The sequence below is a fragment of the Thunnus thynnus genome, chromosome 11 (genome assembly GCF_963924715.1).
Source record: "Thunnus thynnus chromosome 11, fThuThy2.1, whole genome shotgun sequence".
Lineage (NCBI taxonomy): Eukaryota > Metazoa > Chordata > Actinopteri > Scombriformes > Scombridae > Thunnus > Thunnus thynnus.
In genome coordinates, this window is record NC_089527.1 from 33,285,602 (window position 1) to 33,305,291 (window position 19,690).

General features: G+C 38.7%; 1 protein-coding gene across 8 annotated transcripts in view; it reads right to left on the reverse strand.

Annotated features, from left to right (window-relative positions):
- LOC137193244 (abl interactor 2-like) overlaps positions 1-19,690 on the reverse strand; it is a 64,632-nt gene that overhangs the window by 25,033 nt on the left and 19,909 nt on the right. For 5 of the 8 annotated variants that reach the window (XM_067604558.1, XM_067604553.1, XM_067604551.1 and 2 more), the window contains exons 2-6: positions 19,257-19,424; positions 8,268-8,444; positions 6,612-6,629; positions 6,208-6,311; positions 566-718 (exon numbers count right to left, since the gene is read on the reverse strand). In XM_067604558.1, the coding sequence (XP_067460659.1) occupies positions 566-718; positions 6,208-6,311; positions 6,612-6,629; positions 8,268-8,444; positions 19,257-19,424 (620 nt within the window). The remainder of the gene's footprint in view (positions 1-565; positions 719-6,207; positions 6,312-6,611; positions 6,630-8,267; positions 8,445-19,256; positions 19,425-19,690) is intronic. The other 3 variants (XM_067604554.1, XM_067604552.1, XM_067604555.1) reach the window with 3 other exon arrangements.

Sequence of the window (19,690 nt, forward strand, 5' to 3'; positions counted from 1 at the left end):
ATGATTATATTATCTCACTGTAGTAGGAAAAAACTGGAACACCTTGAAAACCCAGTTTGGGGACCGGTTCCTTTGGCACATTTCTTGCCTTTTACCAAGAAATTAGCTTTGGACAGATCCAAAATATTTGCTCATGTTCAGTCGCCTCACAAATGTGACTAGATCAGATGAAAATACCAAGAATGGAAGCATAAACTAAAACATGCTGAGAAAAGATGGATGTGATGAGAGAGAAAGGGTGCATCTAAAAACAATCTCCTCATTAGCTTTGGTAGTTTGTTAAAACTTTATCTTCAACACGTGTCAATCTACTTGTGTTACTGCAACACAACACATCTGAACGCCAGTAATTAAATGTTGTTATTAACCTCTATTTGCATTGAGGATCCGTTCGACATATGGATTTGTCTTTGTAGATACACTACTATGAGGCAGATATCTACAGATATAATATCAGAGTGGAAAATATTCAAGATTAGTTATGTAATAAATAATTCCTTTAGAACAAAGGAAAGAGCTCTGAAATCCCGTTCGGGCAGCCATGTTTACACACTGACCCGGCTACCTGTATGTTCGGGGTCGATGGTTGAGGGTGGCTGTGCGGGCCGGACTTGGAAGCTGCCCGACGGCCATATTGTTTCTGGTGGGGCTGGACACATAATCATTGGGTACCACTGGGGGGCGCACAGGCTCCAGTGTCCTGTAGGGGGAGTTCTTCCTGTACATGCAAGACGTAAGAGGTAAGGGTGAAGACAGGGTTATTGTGAAGACAAGTTTTATTCTTTCTTCTTCCTTTTTTTTTTAGATTATTTTTTTCAGCATTTTTTCCTTCATTGGACAGTGTGCAGTGAAGAGGCAGGCAGGAAACGAGGGGAAAGAGAAATGGGTACGACATGCAAAAAAGGTCCTTGGCTGGCATTGAACCAGGGACGTTCTGACCATTCGGCTACTGGGGCAAGAGACAAGTTTATTTCTGATGACAAAGTCTGACGCCACCGTCCTGTCAGGGAAGCACCTCCTGTACAGGACCTCCAACCTGAAGCCGGATATGACAGCCTGGAACAAAGCACTGTCATTTGATATATAAACATGAGAAAGGAACTTTGTTGTCCAACTTTGTTTATTATTATTTTGTGCTGCAACATCTGACATTCAGACTTCCAAATCATAAAAGTGAAAATGGTTCTCCAACATTCGAAAGTTCCTGAAAACCTTCTTGGTTATTTCACATGAAAGATTTATGCATTTGTGTTTTTGTCTGTTCTTTTCTCACTGGTTTGAAGTGACACCTAAGAATGTTTTTTTTACCTTAAAGTTTGATTGTTGCTAGTCATAGAGTAAAGTAATAGAGAAATGCTCAAGATTTGAAACCAACTTTTAAGAAAAAGGATTTTTAAAAAGCTGTAAAAAAAAGCTTTAAAGCTGTAAATCTTTAAAAAGTGTATTCTTGTATCAACTGTCTGTTATGTGAAGCCATAAAAATAGTTAAAATAATCAAATGTGACATTAAATTTCAAGGTTGCATGGCACATAAATATACAGCATCATATTTGATATGTAATCATACATTATTTCTGGATTTGGGATGGCCTGGGGTTTGCCTCCTTGCTGTATAAGAAAGAGGGAAATCTGTTAAGGTCATGTTTAAAGGTTTTAGAGGTTTTCAGAGAATTACACTTCCTTCAGCATAACAACACTCTAGAGAATAAGGACATTCAAATATCATCAAAGAACAAGAACACACCACAACCAGACTGAAGACAAACAGGAGTTGGTCTGATATATTCAGGGTGAGAATTTCACCCAAAATCAAAAACAAATTGCATCAGTTATTGCAGTAAGAAGAAACATTGGACGGGTTTAACTCCTAAATATGGTTACTTGAAAGTAAATACACACACAAAGCACACCTTTCTTGAGTAAAGTCTAATTTCAGCTACATAATTCAGAATGTAAATATTATGTATGAGCACAATATGGAGTGTTGTTGTTGTTAATGTTGATGTTGTTTTGTGTGTGTGTATGTGTGTGTGTGTGTGTGTGTGTGTGTGTGTGTGTGTAATGACAGAAGGACTTGGCCTGTTGATTGCAGCATGATGCTAACCCACTGCTGTGTGTTTGTGCCTTGTCTCTCCATGCACATCTGTGTTTGTGAGTGTGGTGACAGAGGGACAGGAGGAATGGCTTGTTGATCACAGCCCACAGTTCCAACCAACTGCTAAGCTGCTTCTGTTCACTCTCTCTTATAAACTCAAACACATTCTCATCTTATTCATTTGTGTCATTTTTATTTCTGTGTTTCACTGACGTTGATCTCCAGGTTGTTTGATACTTTGACACTTTCAGCAAGGGAACAACTCTGCCACCCATTCCACATTGACTGTACACAAACAGATGGCTGGTCAGCAGGTTACACACAATCTGAACAGAAAGTGCTGCCAACAGGGGGCTACGGTCACCAGCCAATAGAATCAGAGCTTCCTGGCTCTGGCAAGTTTGGCTACCTGGCTACACACACACACACACACACGCACACACACACACACACACAATAATATAATAATACATAGTACAGTAAGGGTTGTAGTAAGTATTGTAATTAATTAATTCTCCAGAACAAGAATTCTTAAATGTATAGTTCATTATTTTGGGAAATATGACTTGCCTTTTTGCTGAGAGTTCGATGAGATGATCGATACCACTCTCAAATCTGTACAATAAATATGAAGCAACGACTAGCAGCTAATCAGCTAGGGTTTGAGCCTCTCGGTGAAGGTTTTCCTTAGCATAAGCTGACTGAGCTCTGAGAGCCAGGACATGCACTGTCAACCTCCATGGTGTGCTAAATGACTGGAGAATGTCATACAGCCAACAAATGTTAATATGAGGCCATTTTCAGGCGCAACAAGAAAACCTCACAGCATAGAATTCTTCAGTAACTAAAGGATAGGTTCAGGTTTTTTAAAATCTATGTTATATCAAAAATACCAGATTGTATCCCTTCGCAGGAGTTCGCAAAGGAACTTCCTTCTGGAGAAGCAAAAAGAGGGTATTTCTGTCTGTTACAGTGTATTCATGTATCTGTGGAATACAGGGTCAGTATGTAGAGTAGGAATTGTTACAATGATCAAGACCTATTTCCACATACATAATGGCATCGCAGTATTGTATTAAAGGTCCAGTGTGTAAGATTTAGTGGCATCTAGTGATGAGGTTGCAGATTGCGACCAACTGAATACCCCCAACCTCTCTCCTTCCAAGTGCGTAAGAGAACCTACGATGGCCGCAAAACTTGTGAAAAACGCAAAAGGCCCTCTCTAGAGGCGGTGTTTGGTTTGTCCATTCTGGGCTACTGTAGAAACGTGTACTTCTCCGCAGAAGAAGACCTGCTGATGTAGATATAAAGGGCTCATTCTCAGGTAACAAGTTATTTTCAGGTGATTATATAGTAATTAAAACATACTTATGAATATTATATTCAATTTCTGCCAAGTCCGTTCTGCTAGATGCCACTAAGGCCCTGTTTATACCTGGCATTAACATGCATCTCCACATGCGTCTTGAGTGACCATTTGTGATCAGATCTCATTTCCCCACTCTATATGCAAAGAAACACGTACATCATTTCCGTTAGCAAAGACCAAATACATTGTTGTTGAGGGGTCTGCTCCGTCCAAAGCTGTGTTCAACTTGTTTGATAACAGGGTTAACAAATATACAATTATGTGCCCCTTCATGAAAATCAAATGCCTGTCCTATTTATTTGCTGTAGCACTGCGCTGGAAAATATAAACTTAGCACAAAAAGCAAGGAAATTTGTTTTTGGTAGATTATTTCTTTGTTGTAACAATGCTTCTTGGCAATAAATCTTATACCGTTGGAAAGCCTGTTTATTTTCCTTTTAAATGGTGCCACATTTGTATGGAACATGCATCCCCCCCACACCATCACATTGCCTCCACCAAAAGATGTTACTCTATCGGTGCAGTAATCACCATAGCGCTCTCTGCGTCTTCTCCACACTTTGACCCTATGATCCAACTGCCGTAGGCACAAACTGGACTCATCGCTGAACATAACTTTCCTCCACATGTTCCGGTGCACCTGTTGCCAACACCAGCGCAAATGGGCCTGACAGTGAAGGGCAGTCATGGCAGGCCTCCTGGCAGCCCTATGAGACTGGAGATTGGCTGCGTGCAATCTGTTCAGGATTGTCTGGGCAGAGAGCCATCGGCCATATTGTCCTGCAAACGTTGACTGCAAATCTGTAGAAGACAGCCTACGGTACCTAAGTGCTGACAGGATGAGGAAATGGTCTTCTTGGGGTGTCGTCTTCTTGGACGCCCACTTCGCGGCCTGTCTGTGACATCCCCTGTTATATGGGACTTGGCCTTCACTTTGGAGATGGTACTAGGGTTCACTCCAAATAATGCTGCAACTTGGTTTTGTGGAACACCAGCTTGAAGTTGCACGGGCCCTATCCAGATCAGTCAAACGTGGCATGCCAATTCTTGGAGCAGACATCTACTGACCACTGGCACCTGATTGGCAGCACTTGAGGGTACCAAAAGCTCAAAATAGCGATAGCAACAGCAAAATAAGCTGTTTGGCATTGGCAGAGCAGATTTGGCAAATTTTTCATGGGCGCAACCCACATACTCAGCTCTGCTGCTCATCCCACAAATGCATGTTCCTTACAAATGTAGTACCATTTTAAAGGGAAATAAACAGGCTTTCCAACAGTATATGATTTATTGCAAAGAAGTATTGTTACAACAAATAAATAATCTACCAAACACAAATTTCCTTACTTTTTGTGCTAAGTTTATATATGACAAATACAGAGTTATATGGAGTGATCTCTCCGCAGCTGCGTCTCTCCATTGAGAGATGCTGTGTGCATTTACACACGAGGCACAGCAGCGTAACTTCATTGATTATTTAAATCTCTGCGACGCCAACAGGATCGGTCAGGATCTAATGTTAATTAATGTCCTGCGTTCTTCTACACATCCAATAGGTCAGCTGTTACAAACACACAGTCCAGGTTCATACTATTTGGAGTAAAGCAGCCGTACAAAAGCTGAAGTGTAAAAAGAAAAAGTTGTGGTTTTACAGGGGATTATGTGCAGGACTATTTCTTGAGTGGGAGCAGTCCTTGACTCTAGTCGTCCTTGTAAGTTTGCCAGGCAGCCAGCTGAGACTCAAGGCAGTCACTGGTCCCAGCCAAGAAATAGTCCAGCACATAACCCCCCGTAAAAGCACAATGTGTTGTTTTTACATTTTGGTTTTTGTACAGATTAAACAAACAAGATATAACATGTCAATTAGTGATCTTAAGTGGTGCTGGTAGATGGATTTCGTTACCTTTGGATAGCTTCATATTTAATGTACAAACATGAGAGTAGTATCATCTAACTTTTGTCAAGAAAGCAAATAAGCGCATTTCCCAAAATGTCAAACTATTCCTTAAATCTAACTAAACCATGGCCTTTGACCCCACAACGTTTGGATGCTGCAGTACCACAGAGAGAGTAAAGAAGAGAAGAGGAACAGAGATAGAGGTTAGAGGACAGGATCAGAAGAATGAGATGCAGTAAGAAAGAGATGGACACAAAGAAAGTGACATGGTTCAAATGAGATGAGGGGAAAGAATGTAGAGAGTGAAAATCCGACAGAGAGGGAGGGAGTGAAATGGAGATGATAAGGAGAGAGAGAAGGAGAGATACAGCTGGGTGACCTAGATGTTTGAGAGAACACAACAAGCTTTCACAACGCATGACGTTATTCCTCTGAGCGTTTCAGTGTGTATGTGTGTGTGTGTGTGTGTGTGTGTGTGTGATGTCATCCCCTCTGCCGGGTCAAATCTGTAATAAGCTCGCCGCAGGATGCTCCGTCCTTCCACAAGAGACAAACACACAAAACTGCAGCACGTTCACACACATCTGTGCATCCACAAAGGTGAATTTGTCTGGCCAATTCTCCCTTTACATTCATGACAAAAAATGAATATAACATACCACATTATTCAGATGTCGCTCACACATTCAGGACAAAAATAATAACATCAAGAGACATAAACCATGTAAACAGAAGAAACAAAGACAGGGCAAAGGATCAGTTACAGTGAATGTTTGAGACATTGAGTGTGTGTGAGTGTTATTGCATGTACTGTATGTGTGTGTGTGTGTTGGGCTGGGTACATACCCTAAAATGCCCTTGCCTGCCCTCGGAGGGCTGGGTGGTTTCTGGGTGGGGGGATTGGACCTGGACAGACCCCCTCCTAGTTTCATGTTCTGCTGGCCGTTCACCTATGGAAACACATGATCTACTTCTTTATCAGATTTAAGTTATTTCTCATATATCAATGTTGGCATTAGCATGAACAATACAGTGTCAGTTACGCCCTGTTCACACATACAAACTGAAAGTAACCTGCTCTTCTTGTCTCTGTTGAGCGTACGTACTCAGCTCTTATTGGACAGTTACTTCCTCCCCTTGCCAGTACACTACACCAGTATACACCTTTAGAATAGTATTTATCCTTCCTCAGTTACAGATATCAGATTTACTGTCCATGTGTTGTGTGTAGGTGTGTTGTGCATCCTTACCTTAAACCTCAACAACCACTAAACTCGTCAATGAAAGCAATGGCAACAGGAGAAAGAAGAGAAAAGTTGTCTAGAGGTTAGTGTCAGTGCTACAGCATCATGCATCATCAGCCATTAGAAACACAGAGCAGAAATAAGACCCCAGATACAGAGAGACAGAGGCAGAAAAAAATTTCTGTTACACTCAATAAATCAGAATTTTGAAAACACAGTGACTAGATAATTATAACTAAATAAATACATATGAGCATTTACACTACTGTAGTCCGCACACCACATGTTTAGTGAGACACACACTCAGCAATGCACACACACATGCAAGTTAAGACTCCATCACTCCTAAATAATCTTATTCTTTGGGCTGCAATCTCTTTTGATGGCTGTATTCCTGTCTTTTGCTTTCTGTTTGCTATTTGTGGCTCATCTGTCTTATTTTGTCTTATTTATCTATTGGGACCATGTACAGTGTTAAACATAAATGTTACCGTGTAATGTACTGCACCAGAGTTAGCTTTTAACTAATTTTCATCTGCAGTCCCTTAAGCAGCTCACAATTAAAACATATAACAGAACAATAACAAACAGTACAAAGCAAAAAGCACACAGGACACATAATACAAAATACAAAGCTACACACAATAGCACATCACATACACCCACAATGTCAACTAGAAATGACTAATGTATACTGTCAAAGATGATCTGTGTTCATGAGAAGACCATGAGATGAAATTTAGATTCAGCGGTCACAGAGCTGAGTAGCTGTTAGCAGACTTTTTAATTTGGTTTTACACATACTGATGGAACTTAAGCTCTTCATATCATCAGGTAGGGCGTTCCACTGAGTTGTGGTTTTCACACAGAATGCTGACTGCCCAAATGCAGTGCCATGAAATGTTATGGTACAATCTTGTATAGAGGATATTCTGGAGGATCTAATAGAACTTACGGAGCGCATATACACAAAGTCACATAGTGGAGGAGCAAAACCATTTAAAATTTTATAAACTAGGCACAAATTTGAAAATAATCTAAAATTGTCAAAGCTCAGTAAATTGTATTTCTCCAGTACCCTACAGTGATGGAAATGCACTGGCTTTTTGTCCAGAGTTTTTAGAGATTGTTTGTATAAGAACTCAAGAGGTTTTATGGCTGTTTCTCCAGCCTGCCCCCAACAAGACATATGGGAAAGAATCACAGCATGCATAAATATCTTGGCTGCATCCAAAGAGAGACAGTTTCTAATATATCTAAAATTTGCTAAGTTGTACTTTATTGTTTTAACAGTTTTTTTTAACATGTTTCTTAAAGTTCAAATTTGGATCCAGTGTCACACCAAGATATTTAAAATCAGTGACTATGTCAATCCTTCCACTTTTGATGAGAATATCACCATGTTTACTAATGGTTACAAATGGCTGCATTGATATAGTGCTGCTGTCCAAAGCGTTTTACAGGTTTGTTTCTGTACAATACATCAACAATCACCTCTGGCATTAACTACCTGCATCTGAACTCTAATATACTGTCTATATTTAATCCTATTGTATCTTTATATACAACTATTTAGTGACACTATAGGTCTTTTCACTACATTGTAAAGATCTATAAACATCATGACCACATTATCATCATCATTTTTATCTTTATTCACACCTTGACTCCATGTCCAATGTCATCGAGCACGCTGTAGTCAATGGGCTTCCTAATGTAGCGCACTGGCCTCTCCGGATTGGCAGGAGCAACGATTTTATGTGAGCGGGATGTGTTCTTATTGGTGGTCAAGATGCCAATTTCCCGTCTCGCCACCTTCTCCTTGTGAATGTCAACAGTCTGGAAGGAGAGATCAGAACAGGTTAATCATCATTGGTTAATCTATCGCTTCTTATATTGATTCATTAATCGTATTGTCTATAAAAAGCCTTTCTGTAAACCTTTCTCAATCTGAGTCCTTGTCTATTCTTGTGTTCTTGTGAAATTCAATGTCTGCATCTGTGTGGGCTAGATAAGTATCCCAGCATGCATTTTGCATCATCCAACAGTGAGGGCCCTTTGATAATTTATCAGGTATACTTCTACTATCTCAACTGCAGATTGAACGTACTGCATCCTCAGGAGTTTGGACCAGCGTTGAACCATGCTTGAACATCCAAGTATGTGAGTCCAAACTTAGCGTACACGGTATCGAGAAAGCCCGTAAATATGTCTTTCTTATATCGTCTGACCAACAGTCCAAAAACCCAAAATGTATTCAGTGTGAGTAAAGCGAGTTAATCTTATTAATGGTAAATGGTTGCATTTAATTGGTATAATAATTTTACTTTTTTTTTTAATCCAAAGCACTTTACAATATTTCTGCTGCTTACTCACCCATTCTCACACACACACACACACACACACACACACACACACACACACACACACACACACACACACACACACACACACACACACACCAATGGTAGCAAGCTACCACGCAGAATGCTAGCTGAATCATCAGGAGCAATTTGGGGTTCAGTATCTTGCATCTTGTAATCTTGACATTTCAAAAGGTTCTCCCACTATAGATATTTTTTGTGTAATGCATTTCAATACGGATGAACACCTGTTCTTCAACCTGGAGCAGGAGTGTTATTATACAAAACACCCTCCTTGTTTTAGGAGGTCCCAAAGACACAGCATTTGGTCTATAAGTTTGAACTCAATGAGTGCGTTTAGGTATATCATACAGATGCATCGTGCATTTGTTTAAACCATGTCCTCTTCATGTTACATTTCTACTCTTTTGACTGATTAGCACACCATGAAATGCAAACTGGATCTTCTCAGTGTGATTCCTTCTGAGAGGGAATTTCGCACTTGCCTACATAACAGATGCGACTGTGTGTCACTGAACAGAAAGTGGTTATTATGACGTGCAATCACAGGGCTGGCGTGACATAACGGTGACAAGCACATCATTATTTCTGTATGCAGAGTATTCTGATTATACTGATTATTCAGAGGCATGAGGACACAGCTTGTTGAACAGAGAATGGATTCTCTGTACCACTGAAAACTATGATTTTATCCCTTTAATTACACAGCTACTCTGGAAAGGGATGGTTGTGGATTTCAATGTTCAGTGAAAGAAATCATTTTCCTTCAGTCGGTGTTGAGCCAAATTAAAACTCAAACTCTGTAATGATGAATCAGAGAGTGCACTGAGTAACTCGTCAGATTACTTTATATGCATATGTGAGTTTGTCTAGGAATATGATAATATTCGACACAGCTGTAGTGTGAGATGTGTGGGTGAGGAGTGTTGTGTAAGCCTGAGCAATGCTTCACACTAAACGGCTGTGTGTGATCACACCTACAACCATGAAGAAGAGTCTTGGTTTTCTTTGTCCTCCCAGACTGTGCAGTTAAATGCACCTATGTTAACTGGTTACTGTCGACTTTTTAGTAACCTGACATCTTAGATGCTGTAAACAAGAATTTATAATGATGGATTAAGAGAAATCCAGCAGGAGAAACCAGATTTCTTAGCCATGCAGGATATTAGCGCCCATCCTGGTTTTGATCTTATTTGGGATATATGTATATATTTTAATTTAATCTTAATCAGGAAGTCTTATTGCGATTAAGCTCTCTTTTCCAAGAGAGAAGTATGGAAGCCCTGAGAGGCAAGTGAGAAAAAAAATTCTGGTAATCCATTTTCTAAGTCTGATCTAAATTGTTTTCTCTCATGTGTTTATGACTTAAAAACAGGTGGAAAAAAAAAAGTTTTGAAAGGTTATAAAAAAAAAGTTTTTCCTGGATCATTTTTCTAAGTTACTTTTTTCCATCTGTGAATACAGGTGAAAAAAAAAAGTTTTAGCAGGTGAATCTTTTTTTTTTGGTCAGGATGTTTGTTGTTGTAATACGAAATATGAAATATTAATGCCACAAAAGGCTTAAGTGCACCATTACCCCATGTTCTAAATAGGACTAAAAGCATTCATGTTTTCTTCAGGTGAGTTTTAATTTCTCCACTCACTCTAAAGGTACATATATTGTGTGTTAGCAAGTTATGTAACATTGCTGTCATGTCTTTCTTTTGGCTAGAAATGTATTTTAATCAGCGCTACTTCACATTCTGGAAGCAAGAATTTATAGATTCAATACAATGAAATTCATATTTTTCCATCTCATTGTATTTTGAACAGAAGGTATGTTGATGTAAAATTGTCCAAAATTTTTAGAACTGTTGTGAAAATGATAAAAGCCCTGTTATCTTTATCCCACTGGATACCAATAGAATCAAACCATTTCAGATATCCAAACTGCTTCCATGAAGAGATTGCATAATCTACTCGGGTTACCCAGATTGGCCCATCAGCCAGTTGTCAGTAGTTGTAAAGGATGTTAGTTAGTCAATAAATAAGTAATGAAAGTAGTTTCACTACAATTTAGTTAATTTTAGTGGTTCAAAAACATCCATAGTAACTGTGATAATTTATTCCTCACCTGCCCATAGAAACCAATCAAAATGGCCCCATGAATTTGTTTATAATTGAAAGCTTCATGTATTATGATACTAACTTGACATCTCTTTCGATGAACAGAAGGCCACGCCCCCTCAACATACTGAAAGTTGGCTGTGCTCAGAGAAGGTGCACTAATACATTTATAACAAATCAAATGATACATCTGAAGCTGAAAAAATGACACTCCTGACATTAACATTCCACATTAAGCTTTTTTCTGACTGAAGTATCATCATATACTAAGTTTTTAAGGACTGTACATTTGAATATTATTTAAAATGAAACAGTCTAAAAAAGATCACATTTTCGGTGTCTCAGTCTGAAAGCATCCAATAGCATCTTTATTGGTAGCATAAGACAACCTTCTTCAGTTGTAGCAAGCCTCTGGTGTTGTTGCAGCAAACTCCCATTTTCACATTCAAATTAGTTTTGTGACTAATTGTTAGCATTCTGGCAAACAGTTCTAGCAATGTGTGGTAAAAAGTGTGGCACCTGTGGTTTCTATTGTTTGCTGCCAGTTTGCAACACAATTGTGTTTGTGGCAAATTTTTTCACATTTCTCTGGCACTCACAAATCAACATCTAAAGTTTAGATTCTAAACATATATAATCATGTATAGTCTCATAAAAACAACAGACAAAACAACAGACTAAAGTTGTGAAAACAACGAGGGTGTTTTGAATACACCTTCGTTTTCACGGGTAATTTGTTAGTCTGTCCCTTCCGCTGCAGGAAATAATGGAAGGGTTACTGGAAGGCTACTAATGTAGCACTTTTCTTCTTATGAAAGGAACACAGAGATTATTTGACCAATGAGAATTTGGTCAGATGAGCGCATATTGACCAACTAATCAACCAGTCGACCGGGAGACTACAGCCTTACTGCAATGTGGGAAGCAGCAAAAAAGTGATGATGGTATGTGCTGCAAGTGAAAAAAAAATGCAAACAGTTTTCTAATGAAAATATCTTCATATGACAAATTATCTGACAATGAGAATTAGGTTGACCACCAAACATTTTAGATAAAAATGAACTCTTGTATACTGAAAACATCTCTGTGTTAAGTCATGAAATGTTAAGGCCTAAACGCACTGGAAGCGTCTGACGCGCGCGTTTTGAAGTACATCTTTTGTTTTTAATGGCCAAACACGCACTAAAAGCATTATGAGGCGCGTCAAAACGTCTTGATGCCCCAACTCCGACCTTGTTGCGATTTAGAAGCATCAAATGAGGACCCAGTTTTCTCTGCAGTCGAAAAAGAGAGAGATAGCGCAAGCCAGCTGAGCACTGGCGAGCGAGAGAGAGAGAGAGAGAGAGCATGGTGGTGGTCGAGCAAGGAAAACGAGCTACAGTGAGAACAAAACCTCTGAATGAGAAAAATAAAACGTTATATTCTGATTATTTCACGGCAGTCACGTTTCAAAGCATAAATAAATAACCATCAAACAGTCAACAGATGATTTACTGTGGACACAGACGCTCTCAGTTTCAGTTTCATTTTCCTCCTCTGCATTTCTCCTTTTCATTCATTCATTACATCCAACTAACGCAGTGGTTAATACAAAGAACAAAATGAAAAACCTGTGTTGGTTCTGTGGTGTTGGAATTTTAAATCTGATGCCTGCACTGCATCATTGGACCATCAACTGACACGTCAATTATCGCTTCCAGTGCGTTTAGGCCTTAAGGACTGTGAAGCACCAACCACCTACAGTTTTTTCAATATCATAGACACGCTTGCTTAGGATGAAGTGAAAGATGGATCGAGTAATGGACTATGGTTTATGCTCAAATTACTGGTTTTGGTATTATAAAACATACTTGCTTGATTTTTTACTTGCCATAGGTGCCATTAATTCTGAGGCAGTAAATAGATACTGTATTTGGGATATGTTAGTCTTCTCTAAAGTCAACTATGAGGATGCATGGTAACCACAGACCTTGTGGCAGAAACCACTGGGTGGTGCATGCGTAAAAGCTGAACTGAGTGGAAACATATTTCTATCAAAGAAATGTCTTTGTAACAAAATGCACTTAGATACTGATGATAGGGATATTATAAATCTTCAGCTTACTGCCTGGCTGGCATTACCAATATGGAACCCACTTGTCATTAAATGGATTGTGGTTTAATTATGTAATATCTTGTCTACAAGAGATTGCATACAGTGAAGTCAATCAGGTTGTGTAAATGTCTGATGAAGTTCTCCAAAAATATAGGTACAACTCTGACACAATACTGAAAAGCTGGATCACATCATCTGATCAGGTTCAGGTACTTTGCCACCAATGGAACCTTCAGGTGTACACTGTATTTTTCCTATAGATTTTATCAAGAGAAGAATTATTCATTTAAATGAAATGATTCCACTCCAATCAGCAATAATCTTATATTGTATACCATGGCAAACAAAGGGAAGGGTCTAAAAGTAAAAAATGAAAGGGAAGGGGAAAATCCATTGAAGTGAGAAGCATAATTATAATGTGTTGAGAGAGTGAGCTGAAATTGGGTCTTTTTAATGCACTGCATGTTGACTAACAACACATTCTTATTTTCTCTGTGAGCACTTTCATCTGCCAATAAAATCAAATTTAGCTCTATAATCCAATATGCTTGGATAGCTTGGGTCATACTTTATAACACCTTACCTACACACAGCTGATCAGGTTTGATTTTCTCCCCAACAGTGTGTAGGTCTCATTCTACCCTCTTTGAAACAAGACAGCATCATTCAGAGTCACAGTTGCTCTTACAAAAAAAAATTGAGCTGACTGCCCTCAAGGGTCATTTAGATTGGTCTAAGTCATTGGTTCACAAAGTGGGGTCTGAGGACCACCAGGGGTCCTTGAGGGGGTTCCAGGGATTCCCCATAAAAATGGGGAGTTGTCCAATTTTACTAATGTTCTTTTCACTAGAAGTTAGCACAATGGATAAGAATGACTATTCTAATCAGAGTTTTCACTCTCTCCACGGTTATCTCCCCACCTACTGTATAGATAGTTATGGAATTCTCTACTAAATCATATCTGACAACTATCTTCTCAGATAGGGATCCCTGGTACGAACCTCTTACGAAATGGGGGTCCACGGCTTGTTACATATCAATTTGGAGGGTCCTTGACATGAAAAAATTTGAGAACCAATTGTCTAAGTACCAATGGTTCACCTGTCCACTGAAGGAGTGATTAAGAATAAGCATCACACTATAATTGCAATAGTCAATAGACAGCATCCAATCCTATATAATAAATATGAATAATAACCATATTAATTTAAATTCCCAAAATGTATCCAAAGTGCTTATTCTGTTGTGTAAAGCTATCATCAAATGTACAAAATCATCCTATTCCCTTAGCAAGTGTCCAAATGTCACACTCTTAAGGGTTTTTTAATCTTTATTGGTAAAACATGCCACTCATAAGGGGATGTTCATCCAATCTACTTCATACCTGGCAAGTTGATTGCTGGGGAAACGAGGAAGTGCAATGTCAATGTGCAAAGTTGTTGATAATAATAATAATGTTGATTTGCTTCTTCTGCCCATGGAGTCAATGAGCAGAAATACAGACAGCACAACTCTGCCATTGCAACCACATTGTGGTTGGAGGTGGGAATACATCCATAGTGTTAAGGACTTGAAAACATTTAAGAGATTCAAACTCTTGTCAACTTTTATTTACATGGCAGTACTTAAAAATATTAGCGTCTATACCTGTCTCATGTTACATAATTATGTTACATAATAATATATGTACCTTGTGTTTAGAGTGCATGGAGAAATTAAAATTCACCTGGGTGAAAACATGAACGCTTTTAGTCCTATTTAAAACATCGGGTAGTGGTGCACTTCAGCCTCTTGTGGTCAAAATGAGTATTACAAAAACAAACACAACAAATTTTTATTTCACTTACTTTTTTTCACCTGTTTTCATGGGTGAACAAAAGTAACTTAGAAAAATTGTCCTGGCAAAACTTTTTTTTCAACTGGTAAAACTGTTTTTTCCATCTGTTCTTAAGTCATAAACATGAAAGAAAACAATTTAGATCAGACTTAGGTTGGTGCCTCTCAGGGCTTCTGTGGAGACCTGATAGCAAGAAATTCATAAGACAAGAATAAAATCAACAAACAGAAACACAACTACACAATCAACAAAGAATGAAATGATAATAATGAAAACCATTACAAGAAACATAAAAAACATCAGATAATAAGACTTAAAATTCTCCAAAGGGAATGAAAGACTCAAGTTTGAGGGCAGTTTGCAGTTCAGTAAATTTAAAAGGTGCATAGTACCTGAAACCAGTGCTGCCATCTTTCATCAGACAGACATAACCATTTACGTGCTTGTCCCTGCAATGTTACGGCTTTCATTCACAACACAGCCATACCGGCATTTTCCTTGAAATGTTACTAGGTCTTGAGGTGGGACATTGGCGGTACAGATTTCCCTGAATATCGATCCCTGTTCCTATTCACACATGACCCCATCCAGGAAATGTTCCTGAACATTTCAGGGATAGACTGCATGTGTGAAAGGGGCTTATGATTCAGCAAGAGTAATATGGGTGTCTTTTCTGCGTTTAAAACTAGTCGGTGATTAAGGAGTAATAATTGGAATGCATCAAAGGCACTGAGGTTTATTTGTTTTCCCAAGATCTGCCTCTGTCCTTTTATAAATTCTTTTGTTAGTCGGAGTTTGAATAATTTCATAAGTTAATTGGTGGCCTCATATCTAATCCACTTAAATCAACATCTTTTATACTCTGTCTCTTCATTTTTAACTCTATGGGCCCTATCTTACGCCCGGCGCAAAGTGACGCCAAGCGCAACGTAACTGTCTTTGTTATTTTTCCGTCCAGCGCCCACATTGTTTAAATAGCAAATGCACTTGCACCCATCAGAGCGCCCATGGGTGTGTTGGTCTTGAAATGAGGTGTGGTCGGGTGCATTGTTGGTGCATTGATATCTTGAGGCAGCAAAGTGCAATTGCGCTATTGACCAACAAAAACCTGGTCTAAAGACAATGGTGCAGTGTTTCACTGTTATTTTAGGGGCGCATTATCAAGACAGTAATATGCGCCTACACAGGGGCTGCACAACGCGTGTAACTCTGCTTGTTACATACACAGGACGCGCAGCAGCGCACAGACATGCAAAAGATGACAAATAAAAGGATTACAATGTGAAAGAATATTATTGTGTACATCAACATATTTTAAAAAATACATGTCATCATGGTTAGGCATAATGTTTATCATAATTAACTAGTCGCATCAATGGCGGATAAAATTGTCTCATTATTTGACCGAATCGTGGCAATAACCGTAGGTATTAAACAGACGGACAACAACAGATCAGACACAGATTGACTTTCCTGCTGCATCAACACATGAGGACATGAGGGACACATGAGGAAATAAATGAGGTGAAATCAATGATTAAACTAAAGAAATAAATCTGAACAGCTTCTAGCTGCTGCCAGCAGCAGGATCAGCACCTTGGAGAGCTGATCCAGTCCTGATAACTGTGTTAATGATTCTTTACATGATTAAAATTAATGATTTAATTTATGAACAATATTTAACAAATATTCTTTAACATTTTTGAGAGTACAGTGATCAGGTTTCCATACTTTCAACAATTAAAACCCTGCTGATTTAACCTGTCACTCCATTACTAACAAAACGATTTTTAAAGAAGCCAGAGCTGTAATTAAAAAATAAACCTTTTCAAAAACCAAACGAAAATACATTCGCAACAAATGAATGAACAGGATCTTAAACTGGTGGTCTGAGGCTGACCACAGGAGGGTCCAGGAGCAGCAGTGTGCTCGTTATGGATCCTGCGTTTTCACTCTGCACATGAGCAGATCTGTTTCCTCTGCAGAGAAGTGCTCCTTCTTATTATTTGACAAATGCGCCATCATATTAGCAATCCGCCAAGGTGCAAGCACACAGCGCTTCTAAAGGGCATGGGAGATGACTGATTGCATGTTACACCGAAAACACACCCATGATTAATGAGACTATGGACAACTCCTTTAAACCATGTGCCTGGCACATCGGCCATTTTTCTGCCATTAAAATAGCAAAAGTGGATTTGGACACACCCTAAATGCACTTGCGCCATGCACTTAAGATTGTGCGCTTTAGATTGTTAAAACAGGGCTCTGTATGTTATTCTTTCCATTTCTGAGATTCCTGTATTGTTACTTTCCATCTTTGATCTGATGGTCTTGAGGGTTTTAACCAATTCCTAGTTATTTGCTTTAGGGCTGCCATTCTGAGTATTCTATATAGGTACTGGTCAGTTTCCGGCATTAACTCTGGTGGTGGTTTTCCAAGAATAAGATGCACTGGGTTAATTGTTTTTTTCATTTTGAGAATACCCATGATTCCCGCCATGACTGAATGCCAAAATGATTTTAAAAAAGGACAGAAAAAGGAATTGTGTGAGTGGTTTGCCTTTGTCTCACCACATTTTCTCCAGCAGTCTGATTTCATTCATGTGTTCATTTTAGAATGTACATTTGGAGTAATAAAAAAAATTGTAATTTCCACAAAAATTCCCTCCAATATTTAAAGTTTGTTGTTTTATGAATTTCTCTGCATGCTTGCCTCTTCATTCAGCTGATCTCCTATTTCAGAAATCCATTTTTGTTTATTGGTGTCTTTATTGTTCTCAAGAGTTTTATATATTTTTGACAGTGTTTTTGATTGCCTTGTTATGATTTTTAATCAGAAAGCTAATTAACGAGTGCATTTCTTTAATAGTTTGGGTTTTTTTAATTTTGAAAGATAGGTCCTTACTTACTTCATATCTAGAGACTAATGACTGAAATTAGTTTACGATATTGTTTATCTGCATTATTGAATATGTTTTTAATCCTTTTGATGCCCATACTTGCAGTATGTTATTTGTCCTGTTTACATACTATTTCTCAGTAGTATACCAAGTCATTTATTTTGTGGATTTTACATATGTTTTTCCTGCTTTTTAGTGTGTTATCTACCCATCTGTTTAGTCCTTTGATTTGTGAATAATCCTTTTTGTCTATACACGGTAGTGTTTTTATGGGTATTGGTATGGATTCTTTCTCAATTAATAGTCACTATGCTTCTGCTCAGTCCTTCAACCATGTTATAATTGTATTTATTTGTGTTGCATTAAAATAGCTCTGCAGGTTAGGACAGTCTTTTGCTTTGGTTAATTTATTAAATTTTGTTCTTTTCCTTTTGTTATTCCAGATAAAATGAGTTATTAATTCATTCCACCATTTAAAAGACGCTGTAAGAATTGCAATACACTCTTTCAATGTGGTTGTGCTGTCTCACTGCTTCAGCCAGGGGTTCTATGCACATAGTAAAAATCAGGCCATACAGTCTCCCTGTCTGGTTTCTTTATGTATTTTTAGATGTCTTGATAGGGTACCGTTCACCTTTACTTTTGCTACAGGATTTTCGTATATTAATTGTAACCATGAAATAAATTTGGGATGAAAACCAAATCTTTTGCTGTATTAAAAATAAAGGTCCAAAGGACCCTATCGAATGCTTTCTGCATTCGTTAACCATCTTTGTACTAAATCCTCCTGAGATGAATTGTGGGCTGCTGCACTCAGAATTATGCAGTTCACAGAGCAGTCAACATAAATGAGTCTGTATACATACATGATTACATACTGTGTGCTTTCACCCATGTGCTCTCTCACCATGAACAGAGCTACACTGTATCTATGATTCTATGCACGTAGGTGTACCTATGCTTTATGTGTCCATATTTTCAAGACAGATTGCAGGTTTAAAAGACATTTTTCATTAATTTCAGAACATTTTTCAGTATCAGTGTGCCTGTAAACACCTGGCTCAAGACAATGTGGTCAGGTGAAAGGGATTCTTATTTGTCTGATTCTCATACATCTACATAATGTTGCAGGTGGAAGAAAATCTTGAATCTCCAAAGTGTTCTCCAAATAATGTTACCGTTAAGGAATACAAACTGCTTTTTAGCTGGTATTAAGTCTGGAGTCTGGAGAATGTTCTCAGTTGTGCAATGTTCTCAAATGAAATGAGCACATTAAAAATTGACCAAACTGAGGTTACAGAGTCATCTTCTGTTCCTGGCACCAACCTGTGAAATGTGGTTAACTGAGCTCTCCATTCGTCGGAGTTGGGAGGCCTGGATGTCCAGCATCTGCAGGACATTGTTGGCAAGCGTATTGATGAGGTAGGCAACGCTGGCCAGAGATTGGGTGGTGTAGCTCTTTGTTTCCTCCAGGGCTTGCTCCTTGTCTGCAGTCTGCAGGGAAAGAGGAGACAGATTCAGGACAAGGGTCATACAGTGCCACCATTTTCTTCACATACACAAAAATTCACATTTGCAAATGAGAAAAATATCAAACAGTAGTGGCAGAACACATAATCCTTACAAGGGATGAGACGATGTGAACATATTTGCTACGGTTGGGTGAAAACAAATGTTGATGGAACAGAAAAGGCAGCACTCAACTGTTCACGGTGCAGAACCTACTTTACCCCTTAACTCATAATACACTCAACATAGCG